Genomic DNA, 14,257 nt, shown 5'->3' with positions numbered 1-14,257 from the left:
TCTTGTCTGTCCCTGAAATGGTCAAATCTATTTATTTATTTAAATGCCTATTTTACCCCTAACACAGCTGATTTAGTACATTTTTCTAGCATCGTAATTTCATTAAGAGAGAATAAGTAAAGATGTTTCAGGAGAGTTAAATGGTCTGTGAGGTCTCCCATGGAGAGCTGATGAACTCTGCTTTCAACGGTTGTTTCCATGATGACAATTCATACAATAATCTTGAAATAATTAGGTAGTTAGAATTCAGAGCCCAAGGACTGATGATTGTCTCATTTAATTAAGGTATAATTGATCTAATTATAACATACATATTGTGTATTAATAATTGCAGATGTTATCTACAATATAATTCATAAAATAATATTCTCTCTTAAAATCTGTTGTCTGCCATCATTAAAATGGCATGATACTGGACTAACTAGAATTAGAGGGGAAAAAATGTCTTTCTTTGGAGTTTCTTAATTTATCAGCATCCTATCATTTTCTCTTAAACTTTTTAAAATAGGGAAAATAGGGGAACCACTAAAATAAGGACAAGTGCTAAGGGGAGGTCCCTAATATAGCAATTGTTCATTTTTGAAAACCGTTCAGTTTTGAATTAGTATTAATATTTCTTGTATTTGGCAATTCTACAGTGTTACTGCTACGTGAGCCATGGGTAGTTGTGTTTGCTTATTATGTAGCTACAAATGTAGAGCTGCTCTGACTGCTTTCAGGCAGCTTCTAAACACAGAACACTGTACATGCAGAGATCTTACAGATCGGCTAAAGTGATGCTACCTATTGGTATAACTAATACCAGGCCAGCAACCAAACTGGAATCAGAATAAACCGATGATGCCCTTGTAAGTATTTTTATCGAGCTTAAATACCTAAGAGGCAACATGTATTACTGGCAACTGTAGATTGCTTGAGTGCTTGGGTGGATCAGCTGTGTTGTAATCTTAATCTTACAGCAGTTGTTAATGCTGTAACTACATCATGGAGCTGTGCTTTACATTTACCATCACTCCTGGTCACAGAGGAAAAACTATGTAACATAACAGGCTGCCAGAAGTATTAGGTATTTTGTTTTTAAGATAAGCTGGATTCTAATCACAGGAGAGAACATATAAATAACATTGTAAGAAAAGAGAAAGACCTTTAGTATAGATCAGACTCCTGTCTCTAGGTATGTCTTCTCTAAAGGATTTCTATTAAGGATGCTTATAAGCAAACTGAAAGCAGCTAGTTCTTTATGTGAATTACAGCTGCTGGTGGTGGTAGTGTACTGCGGGCTTGAGGAAACCCATAACGCTTTCAAGTAGATCCCAACTATTCTGAGGAGAGATTTAAGAAAATTTTAATCTGGATTTGAAGTTTGAAAAATTAAATTTTATGTTTACAATTTTTACAGTAATTTTAATCCTGTTGAAATCAGAATTTTTATCAAAACTGTACTTGCGTGGTCTCTTCAGTTCCGCTGTTATGTTTGATTCATCCATGGAAATTGTGGAGTTCACAGATTCTCTCCATGGGAAGCATTGGGAGAATTAGAACATGTGCTAATATAGTGCCAATCTTATAACTGGATAGAAGTGGACTTAGTTTATTACCGCATATAGATGAGTGGCTTCACTGTCTGACTTGAGGATCAGAAGTCAGGAAGGCTCTTAATTTGATCAGATTTTTTTAGAGTGTTGTTTTTGAATATGAAGGATAGTTTTACCTTTACAAAATACCCGACAGTATAAATAGCAAAACTGAAGCATAAGTATAGCACAGCAGTAACCTAGAATTAGACAATAGCTCACAGGAATCAGACGCTAACAAAAAAATCTACACATTTGAAGTCTGCAGATGGGTATTAGGGCAGGTCTTATGTATGAACTACCCTTTGTTGTAATGGCTATGTTGGAGAGGAGTATTCAGAATTAATCTAAACAATAGTAGCTAGACCCTACTGCTATTATACATAAAAACAGGCTTATGTGATTGAGAGTCTTGAGAGTCTCTGTTTATGGCTTGCTTTTTTTTCTCCATAACAATGAAAGTCTTAATTATTTGGACTGAACTTGGGTTTAGAATAGAGCATTTCAAATGAATTACTCAACAAAGATACTGTGTTTCAAAAAAATGGTATAATGTGGCTTTGAAAATGAGAGTTCAGGGTTTTCCTGAGGAAGTATTAGCCCATGTTTGTATTGTTTCTGAAAATTACAGGTATTCTCTCTGTAGGGGCAGATACCAAGATAGAGCTTAACTTCAAAAAGATCATGCAAAAGTAGAAAAAATTATTTCCAAAGTAAGAAAAACACATGCTAAGATATTTCTCACAGGTAGCTGCTGAAACAAAACAAGGTTTGCTTAAAGATGCTTACATGACTGTTAGGTGTGATAATAACAGCTGTGAAAATATTTGAACTGCATTTTCTATACCAAAAGTAGTTGCACCATTAATTAAAAAATGTCACTTTGTACTTGCTGTGTCCTCTGTTAGAGGAGGAACCTTCTCATTTGTACTGTTATATTTTGCTTAACCAACTCCTTAAGTATAGTTGCACAGCAGATTCCCTAAGTATATTTGAACATAACCTCTTGTGGAGAACTAATTTGCATCCTACAGAAAATTGCTAGATGTTTTATAAAATCTAGATGTAAAAATGCTCACTATATTGTGCTACTTAAAGTGTGATATCAACTCATTGGCTTTATTACTAAACCACAATGCTCATAAATCAGTAGTTTCCAGCATGGCAGAGGAAAAAGTCTCCAAGTTCCAAGCTTCTGAAAATATTTTTTAATCTCTGGATCTTTTGTGGCTTTAGAAAATAAGCATGGTAAGGTAGCAATTTAGTTTCTGTAAAGAAGGAAATAATAGCATGAGATGGGAAGGTGAAATAGGCTTCTGCTGCCGCCTTTTCAGATCCCTGAACTGTTCATTAGGGCAAACTCATGGTTTCTTTGTTAGAAAAAGACTGTCTCTGTGGAACTCCAGAAAGATCTTACTATAGCAGCCCATTTATAATAGGAGCTTATGATAGGAGTATTGTGTGAGAGTTATGAAGTAATAATCTGTAAGTGCCACTGCCTCCCAGTTCTCCAACAATATAAGTAAATGTCAAGAATATTCTTCAGTTGGTTTATACATTATATAAAGGAAATTTCTGATTAAATGACTACTTGGTTTAGACATATTACTAAACTAATTAGCCACTTATTACAATTACAGTCATTCTCTAAAAACAATTAAAAATATTGCTTTTAGAGCAGTCAGTATTTGCTGTATTGGATGTTTGGATACAGGTTTATGTTAAAAAATATCTTCCTTTACTTGGTAAATGGTATGTGAATAACTGAAAAGGAGAAGGTGTATAGAGAATACTGAAATTAAGCCATGATTAATAGCCCTTAAAAAAGACTGTATAAGCAGATCTATATGTTCTTTAAGATCAAAAGATACCTATCACATTGAAGAATATGAAAACACAGTTGTCTTGTACATTCTCAACTCTGAATGTGTATTCCATCCTCCCCATTTTTTGCAACCTTCAAATCAACTGATGAAAAATTAGCACTATAGCATAGCAGAAAGAATGTATGTGAAGAGCTGTGCCAACATGTTCCTCTATTCAGATAGCTGTAAGTAAGCTTTCATATGTTACTTCCCTTTAATTTAGGATTAGGGCCTGTTGAGTGTGAATTTTTAGCAACAGAAGGTGGTAGTACCCTGGGGACCACCAGTTCCTACGAATGCCTGCAATGCTTGTAGTACCATATATATGGGACTGTTGAAAGAGATTCAGTATCAAAATTAACAACAGTTTCTGGTCTTAGGTTCTTTAGCACCATGCATTACAGCCATATATTTCTCCTGTTTCTCTCCATGTTAGTTTACCTGTAGAAATAGCCAGTGTAATTTAGTAAATCTATAATTAATTATATTTCCTTTTTTCCCTGCTGTGAATTTAATCTGGGAAGGGGATATAAAAGATACAAAGGATTAGACTCTAAATAGTCAGTAGGATTGATAGCAGTAGATAGGGAGGATTTTGGAAAGTAGGAGGGCTGTTCTGAACAATAAGCTATGTGAGTTATCTACAAAGATGTAATCATAACAGTGGTTTATTCATGTGAGAATGATACTAGCAGTAAGTTACCAACACTAACATAGTTTTTACACTTTCCTACAAACTGCAGTTCACATTTCTTTGCAGAGGCATATAGTTGTGCAAGGAAATAGAAATTAAGTGACACAGGTAAAGAAAAACTCAAGAAGTAAGTGGAAGCTGATGAACTGAACAGATTCAGGGAGGTTGCTTGGTATTGAAGAAGCCTCAGACTCATACTAGCATTGGTCACATTCCTGGTAGGTAATAGAGCTAATGATAGAAAAGAGAAGCAAGGAAAAAAGATACATGAGTTTTGTTCTCACACATACACAAACTTTACTAAGGTAAGAAAGAAGTCCTGAAGAGTAAACTGATGAGGTAAAGTGTCTTCAGAATGCCAGGTAATATGACAATGGCTTATTAATGTGAGAAGTTACAAGTAATGACAGGATTAGCTGAACAACAGATCTGTTTCTAAGAGGGCTAAAGTCCTAACAGTAGTTGACATGCTTGCATGTCATGAGGTAGCAGACAGCTTGAGCAGAGGGAAGCTATTGCTGAGAGTTCAGATATTTATCTGCTGGTATTGTATCATACAAAAATCTATATTCACACCTTTAGATCTTTTAGACTTAGCAACTTGGCAGAACAAACCTCTGTATTTCACTCGTGCAATTTCTTGTATATGTTCACAGAGGATTTCATCCAAGCATATCACTTGCTATTGCAGCCTGTCAAAGGTTTAAATGAAGGAAAGTTCATCAGATGTCATAGAGGATGTCTGAGAGATATTTATGTTGTTGCTGTTTTTTTGTTCTTTTTCCTTCCTAACATCCTACTCACCATCTCATGAAGTTTCTTGAAGAAAATGAAGTCTTTATTTCTTGTCTCAGTTAAGTGCTAATTTGAGAAATCAGAAAGGAATTAAATTGTTCAGGGAAGAAAGAATTCAAGATCACAATGGTAATAATTTAATTTAAATATTTCAGAGTAAAAGGAGAACCTCAAATTCATTATTCCGTTTATTGTCTCGGCCATTTTCACTAACCTGTTTTATCACATAACTTCTCTTGAAGTATGGGAATTGCAGTAATTGGGTGGCTAGTGCTATAAACTGATTATCATAGTGAGCTGAAAGGCAGCATTTAAAATTCTATTTCCCACATTTTTCTTCTTAGATGAATTGTAATATTGCAATTCATTGTAGTTTTTGTCCTCAGGTTCAGTGTTTTCCAGAACTGACATGATTAGCCATAGAAATCTCATAGGATATAATTTTAATTAGAAAGAAAAGAAAGTATGAGCTTTATTTATGATTATGGTGGAGTTTCTTTAATTTTGCATATCAGGCCATGTATTATTTGTTTTGTAACCAGGTGTGTATTGAATAACCTTGAGATATCTCTCTCCCTGAATTAGACTAAATTATAATTTCAGTTGGTGTATTTTGCATGTCTCAGCATCAGCCCTCCTTAGATGCTTTGATTATGACCTCTGTCTTGTAAGATTTCCCAATCAAGAGAATAAGGAGACTATTTATGGGATAATTAAGGCTACAGGACTTTTTTCTTTAAATTGTTTTATGGGATTTAAAACTTCCTTCAGTCTTTTTACTTAAAGTCCTGCATAGCATGAATCTTGCATTCTTTTTGCAGTGGACAGCCTTAGAAAGAAACTGATGCTTTAGCCAAAGAAATCTTTTCAGTAGCCTTAAGGAGGATTGTCTACAGTCTTCTTCGATTTCATCAATAACTATTATATCCAAGTTTTTCCAAATGAAACCATTTGTATTCCTGCCCGTTGCAAGGGGTTTTGGAAGTAGTTGCTCTTTAAGGTCCCTTCCAACCCAAACAATCCTATGGTCTAACAGGGTTCAGTTCTATTTTTTTTCTTACACAATCCCAGATTTTTTTCAATTGGCCTTCTTCTTTTGTTTCTTTCTTAAATCTGCACCTGAAGTTGCAGCAACCCTTGTGTGAAGGGCACTTCCTGTAGATTATCCATTTAAATTTCTTGCACAAATAGGTGAAATATCCACTCCAGTGAGGATATAATTTAATTCTTGTCCTTTGAGAAGACTACTAAGAAGTTTATTGACCATCTGAGAAAACAAACTTCTGTTTGTTAGTGAACACAAATCAAGTAAGTGATATATGTGTTAAAAAAGCCATTTTCGAAACTGTGAACTAATCAGTAGTACTGAGTCTTTGATGATGCCAAGTCATAGAGTATCTTTCTCTATCCTTTGCTTGTTCAGTGTTTTACTTTTGCAAATAGCTCCTTCCTGTTCTATTGTGGGTTGTTCAACAAGCTTAGTCTTCTTTTTTTTGAGTGTAAAGGTTAAATCTGGGTTGGCCAAGGTAGACCTGAACAACTAGGGAGTTCTCTCTCTTGATGTGGCAAAGGATATGAAGTCTGTTGAAAAATGTGAATAAAGTTCTGGTAAGAACTGGGTTCACCTAACCAGGAATTGACATATGAGAGAGGTCATGAGGAAAAGAGTTTCCATGAATATATATTTGAACAAAGGAGCAAATGCAGCCCTTCTGAAAATACACCAAGGAGATAAATAAACTTCTAAAAGCAAATAACTCAGGTTGTTCTACCTCTGAAATCTGAGAGGACACCAGACCATTTTATTCTAAGGGAAGCCATCCTCCTTCAGATACGTGGAAAACAGCTGTTTTTTAATTCCCTGGTTGTTTGAATTGGCAACCAGCCTACCTCATCAAGTGAGAAGTTTGGAAAAGGCAAATAATTTATTCAGCATAATTGTCCCCTCTTTAGCTCAGCTTTATGCCTGTGATTTATGTTTCATGTTTTGTTCCAGTGAAATGTTTATAATATCAGTTGGATATTTGTGTTTCATGGAGGTAAATGTGCACCCATGATGACAGAAATTGTTATACAGGACTATGAAAAAATGCAAAAAATAATCAAGAATTTCAATGAAACTGTTACGTTCTCATAGGATATCCAAGTATGTCTCCTTCATGGTCAGTTATTTTGGAGAGTCGGTCTGTATTTGTAAAGTTTGAGTACACAGCATAAATTGTTACGGGTCCTGACAGCTGAGCTTGGTTTCTACCACCCAGTAGTACCAATGTACTAGCTCTTTCAAAAGCCCACTAAGCAGCATGTATAATTTCTGCAGCAAGGCCAAATGAAATTGTCTTGTAACATATCAGAATCATGGCAACACTGGAAATGGGCTGTCACTAATTGTGTCTTCAACCATTAAAGCATCAAGGAAGTCTTTTTTGTCTAAACCCAGGTTTCAGTCTTCCACTTTCTGTTGAATATTACAGGCTCAAACTGTGTCACATTCATGAGGCTGAAGAATGCAAGGAAAAAAAGGAGCTGGACTCTGTCCATGCAGAGAAAGATCTTTGAATATTTTATTGTTTATACCAAATGAGTTTATCCAATTTGTATAAACCTGAATCTAGGACTCCACATGAGAGTGTGTTCCTCCCTTGACAATAGAGATAAAACTCCTCTCACTTTTTTGAGTGCTCTCTTACCCTTGGACCCTCATGACTTTAATTTCTGTCTGCAGAGGCCTGACTTCAATGGGGAAGGTGAGAAGCAACTCCATTCTGGTTTTGTCTGTACTTAATGGGAACTGGGGGAACTGGGCTTGTGTTCTTCAGTGGGGGGAGACATGACTGCAGGTTTGCCATTTCCTGGACATGTGCTCTATCAGTTAACTAGGAGCAGTACTCATTGTAACCAACTGTTTTACAGAGGGGCTCGAATTCAATATGGTATATAGGTTTTAGGAGTGCTTTATGCTCATCTGTTGGATTAGACATGTTAGGTGATTTAAATGTGTGAATGTTTGTGAATCTCTTAATGACCTTAGGTAAGGAGATACCCTAACCAGATAGCTGAGTTAAAACAATACATAAGCTTCTATAGTTAAGGTAATAGCTAAAATTTGGGTACTCAGGAATGCTTATCTGGATGTAAATGTAGGTGTTATGGGTATGAATGTAATTAATCAGGCAAACAAAGTCTTTATCTAAATTCTGCATAAGTTGAAATTTAAGTCCATTTCTGAATCTGGACCTCACTGTGTTCTTCATCTGCTGTACTTGTCTAAAAATACTGTTGTCTACTTGTTAAATGTTTTATATTTATATACAACTTACTCTAAGAGTATACAAACTAATGTAAAATAAATAACAAGCCTACCTTTTAGGCTGGATCTGATTTCCAGGATGGTTACTTGGTTACCTCAGTATTTTCCACTGAGATTTATGCTTGTTCTCACCTGTTATGCATTTCTGTCCAAGGATGATAGAGGTTTGGCTTCTTTCCTAATTATCTAAATGTAGATTGTGAAGTTAAGTATTACTTGAACATTTTGAGTCATAGGATTCATTATGTAATGTATCTTGAAGACATGGAATCAAAAATTATATTTAAAGAATCTTATCTGTGTAACATTCCCGAGTTTCTCATCTTTCCCTTCTCTTATTTTTCCACTGCAGATAACAATACCCAGACCTTCAGTGGCATCCACACAGTCTGCTTCTGAGAGCTTTCATTATGGCCACCAACTGGAAAAAAGGGAACAGGATGCTCCATCTATGGAACACACTGTGGAAATTTCCTCTCCAAAGGAAAGTTTGCCAGGTGTGGCTGTGACAGAAGATGCACTTCCAGATGGTGCCAGCAGACCAGATTTGGTACTTAATATGAGCCAAGAGGTGCTTGACACAGAAGGCCTTGTCAAAGAAAGCAACAGTGTCCTGGACTGTGGCCAGCAGGACCTACCTGAACAACATGGTGGGATACTGGAAGAGAAAGAACTTGAAAATATTCCTGCAGAGGAGGTTGAGGAAGAAAAGCTTCCGGTAGTTTCTGAGGGTGCCATTGCAATGCAAAGCAAAGAACAGAATTCTTTGCCAGGAAACTCAAAATCTGCAGAGGAAGAGCCTCTAACAAACACTGAAGCTGCTGAAGAATCAAAGCCAGGGCCCATCAGTTTGATGCCAAATCAAGATGATGTTCTGACATCGATAGCACCTAAAACACAAGAAATATCTCCCTCAAGACTTACCAACTCACATGTTAATAGACAGACAAGTAAAACAGCACCAGTTCAGGAAAACGGTTTTCATTCTGATACGGAGGAAGTCCATATCCAAGACTTGAAATGCCACCAAGTGGCCCTTAGTACTTTTTTGCATCAGGAGGACAAAAAAGAGAAAAATGCTCCCAGAAATGGAGAACTGTTCCACTGCATTTCAGAAAATGAGAATTCTCATCGATCTAAGAAGGACTTGGTTAAATCTCCTTTTGTATTCAGGCAGAGCCGAATCCCAGTTTTAGCACAAGAGATAGACTCAACTTCAGAGTCCTCTTCTGTTTCAGCAAAGGAAAAGCTTCTTCTAAAAAAGGCCCATCAGACAGACTTGGTCAGATTACTTATGGAAAAGAGACAACTTAAATCTTTCCTTGGTGACCTTTCAAGTGCCTCTGATAAGTCACTGGAGGAAAAAAAGGCTGCTGCTCCAGTACCTTTTTCTGAGGATGATGTCTTATCCTCATTTTCTAAATTGACACTGGACTCTCATTTCAGCAAGCAGACAGAAGATAGCTCTTTATCTCCAAGCAGCCCTCAGTCCAGGAAAAGCAAGATTCCAAGGCCAGTGTCCTGGGCAGCCACTGATCAAGTCACGAGTTCAAATTCAGCTCAGTTCTTTCCTCGGCCACCACCAGGAAAACCACCTGCTAGACCTGGGGTAGAAGCTAGGTAATGCAGAGAAAACAGAGATACGTTTCCAGGCTGAAAATGGATTTGAGTTAGGCTGCAGTCACTCTGCAGTGTGTAATCCTGCAGAAGTTACAACTTCTAACTATCGATAAGAAAATTGCTGGGCTTCAGTCCTCTGAGAAATCTTATGTTGTTGGAGAACAAATGAGGAAAGGCTGATACACAAGAAGAAGCCTCCTTCACTGTTAAACCTTACACATCAATAGATATATATTCAGTATTTTGAAACCTGTCAATCTGTAACTAAATCTTTACAGTTCTGGGTATTTTTAAAGTCGGGTCACTTTTCCGGAACTGTTGATTATTCACAAATTCAGAGGAATCTGTGTGATCTGTCTTGTCCAGCCCCTTCGAAAATTCAGCTGTTCTTACTGTATACATTTTAAGTGTTCAGGTTTGGAGATTCCAACCGTCAGTCTTGAGTTAGCTAGCTATGGCCAGATCACGGCTAAGTAAAAACACTAATTAAAGGAGGGCAGAGTGAATTCTAGAAGCCTCCCTTTGCCAATTCTATATACAGACAACCATGATCTAGTTTCTTCAGTGCCTACATTACCAGGATGTAATAGTGTGAAATCCTCTGAAGGGAGTTGTGGTGTGCCTTGTCATACCTTAAAATTATTTACAGGAGAGTATTAATGGTGTGCAGGAATGGATGTACCCCTCCAAAACAGAGGCAATAGGCACTGCTTTTTAGTGTACTTCCAGCACCACCAGGAAATTCCAGTTATCCTGTAAACATTTAGGCTGTTTATGTGAGTGAGTTTATGCGAATATAAATACTGCGTTGATTTGAACAACACAGAATCCAAAGCCTAGATCCAAACAGCTCTGTCTTGTAGGAGATCTCAGCTCCAGATGTCTGTTCTGCAATGAAAGATCATCTCTACTTTCTAGTGATATTGTGTTTCTATATGAACTTCAGTGAATAGATGGGAACAGAAATAATCTTTCTTCATTTCTTCTTAAGGTTGCGCAGATACAGAGTCCTAGGGAGTAGCAGCTCGGACTCAGATCTTATCTCACGTCTGGCTCAAATCCTACAGAATGGATCTCAGAGACCAAGGAGTTCTACCCAGTGTAAGAGTCCAGGATCTCCACATAGTCCAAAAACACCACCCAAAAGCCCTGTCATCCCCCGACGCAGTCCCAGTGCCTCCCCTAGGAGCTCTTCCTTACCCCGTACTGCCAGTTCTTCTCCGTCCCGGGCTGGGAGACCCCATCATGATCAGAGGAGTTCATCCCCACATCTTGGGAGGAGTAAATCACCTCCTAGCCATTCAGGCTCCTCATCTTCTAGGAGATCCTGCCAACAAGAGCACTGCTGCAACAGACCAAGCAAGAATGGTCTGAAAGGATCTGGCAGTTCTTTCCACCATTCCCCAAACACTAAGACTCCCATAGGAAGGAGCAAGTCAACCACTAAGCTTAGCAGATAGGAACTGGGCCTTGACAGGTATAGAATCTCCTCCTAAATCTGATGCATGTTTTGTCTGTGTACTGTGTATTTAAAAAAATAATCAAAAAATATATTAAAAAAAAAGGTGTTGAATCTGTGCTTTTAAAAGACAGTAAGCATCATAAACTATTCATAAGAGCATTCTGTGTAAATAAGTGGCCAGGCATTGCCTAAGAGCAGGCAGCAAGCAGATCCACAAGAGGGGAAGTAGAGGCCAGGATAAGAATGACTAGGTAGTCAAAGAGGTGCAATGTATTTAGAATAAAATATATCTCTAAGGTGAGTGTTTTAAAAGGATATTTATTTCTATGTTTTTAGTTTACCTAGGTAGAAGATTTGGCCTAATTATTTAAGGCCTTATGTAATCAAGGAGTACGTAAGAAAACCCTGAAACGGTTATTCCCAAAATGCCATCATGATGTTGGGAGATAAGTGCTGCTCAAGCATGTCTTTGCAGTTTAAAAAAAGCACACAGTTTTGAAGACAATGGTATTTCTATGTTTTAAGTCTCTTCCATTTTGAGCTGCACACATCTCTGAGTCACTAGTGCTTCTCTTGCCCCTGTCTACAGTGGCATGGATTTTTTTTACCTACGGAAGTGTCACATACCTTGCCCCTTCTTGACACTGGTAACATTAAAAATTGAATATTAACTTTTCCCAAGATGGTTTTGTAGCTATGTTCTTTAGAGATGTGTTTAGTACTAATTAAGATCGGAGAAGCTGATTCTCAGTTACATATCATACACTTCACTGGGAGTCACAGTGTGGTTCTTCAGCCAATGTTCAGTAGAATCTGGAAAAGCATTCCTGTCTAGAAAATGAGATAAAAGAGGAGATGTCTGCACTTCATTGAATGTTACAAATTTACAATAAATTGCAATGTAAGTTAGAAAAGAAATTAGAAAATTAAAGTAGCTTTTTCCCTTTACCTGCAAAAACAAGCCTTGTCAGTGCTGGCTTTTGTTTTTCCATTGCTTATGGATCACTGAAACCACTGATCTTACCAGACAGAGTTGATTGCCAACCAAGATTTGGTTTTTTGATTATTTGCTTTATAAAAACTTGAAAGATGAAACAGAGATGGGGAGATTGTCTGATTTGTGAACATTGTAAGCTTTAGGTGACAGAAATATATGTAACACCCTTACAAAATCCTGGTAAAAATATTAGTCATAATACACAGAAAACAATCTGAGGTATCTTTTACATTGGATTCTTGTCATTCATTTGCCCAAATGGTTCCTTGATAGCCAGATGTTAGTGTCTGTCACTGAAGTCCATGGTGTCTTAATTCCTCCAACTTTGTTTCATAGGTACTTAATAGTCCCTTGTGCTCTACAGGATCTCTGTAGGGAACATAATGGTACAGCACCTTTTGCTATACTCAGAAGAGAATAGCAGGCTCGAATAGTTAAAGAATGCAAGCCTGAGAAGAGTGCAGCCAGCTCTCCGTGCTTATCCCTGGTGTAGGGATGCTGGATGCATAGGATACGTGTCAGTTGCTGATCTGCTTGCTGTAGTCATCTGCCTCTCCAGCCAGCATCTGTGCTTTTTTATTTAACTTCTGCCAAATGAATACCTTTGGATTATAAAGGGAATATTTTTGTCTCTGAGCTAACACATTCTAATGCTGCATTAAAGCTGCCCTGGAGCTGCACTGAATTTCACTTGCATTGTCAAACTATGTTGATTTTGTTTTTTTCCTTTTCTTACTATGAATATGTGTATTGTTTCCCATATGTAATGTAGCACAGCGTGGAACCTTAATTTCATTCAGGTTTCAAGCACTACAGATGAATGCAATAGGTAGGATATACCTGCTTTTTTCTGAAGAAACTGTACCATTGGAAAGTCTATTCCTTTGTATTATATTGTATAATAGGTGCTATTCCAATAATTGCATGTCCTCATGGTAAATTATATAATATAAATATTTATATATATACATATATGTATATGCTTATATAAACTCATTCTTTTTCATTTGTAATTTATGGACCACAAATAATGCAGTTCCCTTTCTGTTAGTTCCTGATTACTTTTGGCATTACATTCTGTATTTCCCTTCTAAAATTTCTGGAATGCAAAATTTGTAATAGCCTTTATACATTGGTACAAGATTGAAGGACTGCTGATTTCTCAACCAGACAATGTTTTGTCTTGCAGCTTGCTTTTTTCCGTTATAATTTTGTGTGTGCATTTGCATATGGAAAAAGAACAGAGACTCAAAGGTATTTTATTTTTGGTTGCAAATAGGGCTTGTGGTTACTAATTTTTATTTCATAATGTGAGTTCTTAATTGTTCTGAATACTCATCATATAGGAGCAGTGGCAGTCAACGAATACCTAAGAGATGAATGTGACAACAAATTCCATAGTTCTCTTCCTGTTTTCCTCATGTTTCTTTACAGTATACCATAAAAAGAATTTGATGCCATTGTGATGTTTTTGCCCTGGGCACTGCTGGAATTACTTGTTAAAGTGGTGTAGCAACATATGATCATTTTTCCTCTTGCTTATTTCTGAAAAGCATCTATTATGGTCTCATAAGCTTATTCCTACATTAACATGGTCAGGTTTAATAGGTACCAACTTTATGTATCCTTGCCTGAAATGCTGAAGTTAAGGTGTTTATACTTTTCTCTCCAGTGTGGCAGGATCCAGAAACAGGTAATTGCTTTACAGGTGAGAAAGAATATAACACCTAAGGCTTTTTTTATGTTGTCTTCAAAGTACAGACATGTCCATTATTACACATTGCTATGTAAAATAAATCAATGCTGTAGAAACTCACTTGTACTTGAACTACTTGCCAATGTAAAAACAGTAAACTATGCCAAACCAGAGAGATTGATTGATGACCCAGGCTTCTTTCAGTGCATAAAAAGGTAAAAGAACTGTACATCCCCAGTTGCTT

The 14,257-nt window shown here is 37.0% G+C and overlaps 1 protein-coding gene across 1 annotated transcript in view; it reads left to right on the top strand.

The window, feature by feature from the left end:
• Positions 1–12,875, top strand: part of TTBK2 (tau tubulin kinase 2) — a 65,543-nt gene extending 52,668 nt beyond the window's left edge. Inside the window, exons 13-14 of the mRNA XM_005143902.3 lie at positions 8,591–9,858; positions 10,850–12,875. Coding sequence (XP_005143959.2) covers positions 8,591–9,858; positions 10,850–11,318 — 1,737 coding nt within the window. The 3' untranslated portion in view covers positions 11,319–12,875. The remainder of the gene's footprint in view (positions 1–8,590; positions 9,859–10,849) is intronic.
• Positions 12,876–14,257: the final 1,382 nt, after the last annotated feature.

This window comes from Melopsittacus undulatus, chromosome 4, assembly GCF_012275295.1.
Source record: "Melopsittacus undulatus isolate bMelUnd1 chromosome 4, bMelUnd1.mat.Z, whole genome shotgun sequence".
In the NCBI taxonomy this organism is placed as follows: Eukaryota; Metazoa; Chordata; class Aves; order Psittaciformes; family Psittaculidae; genus Melopsittacus; species Melopsittacus undulatus.
This window is presented reverse-complemented; position numbering and strand designations above follow the sequence as displayed.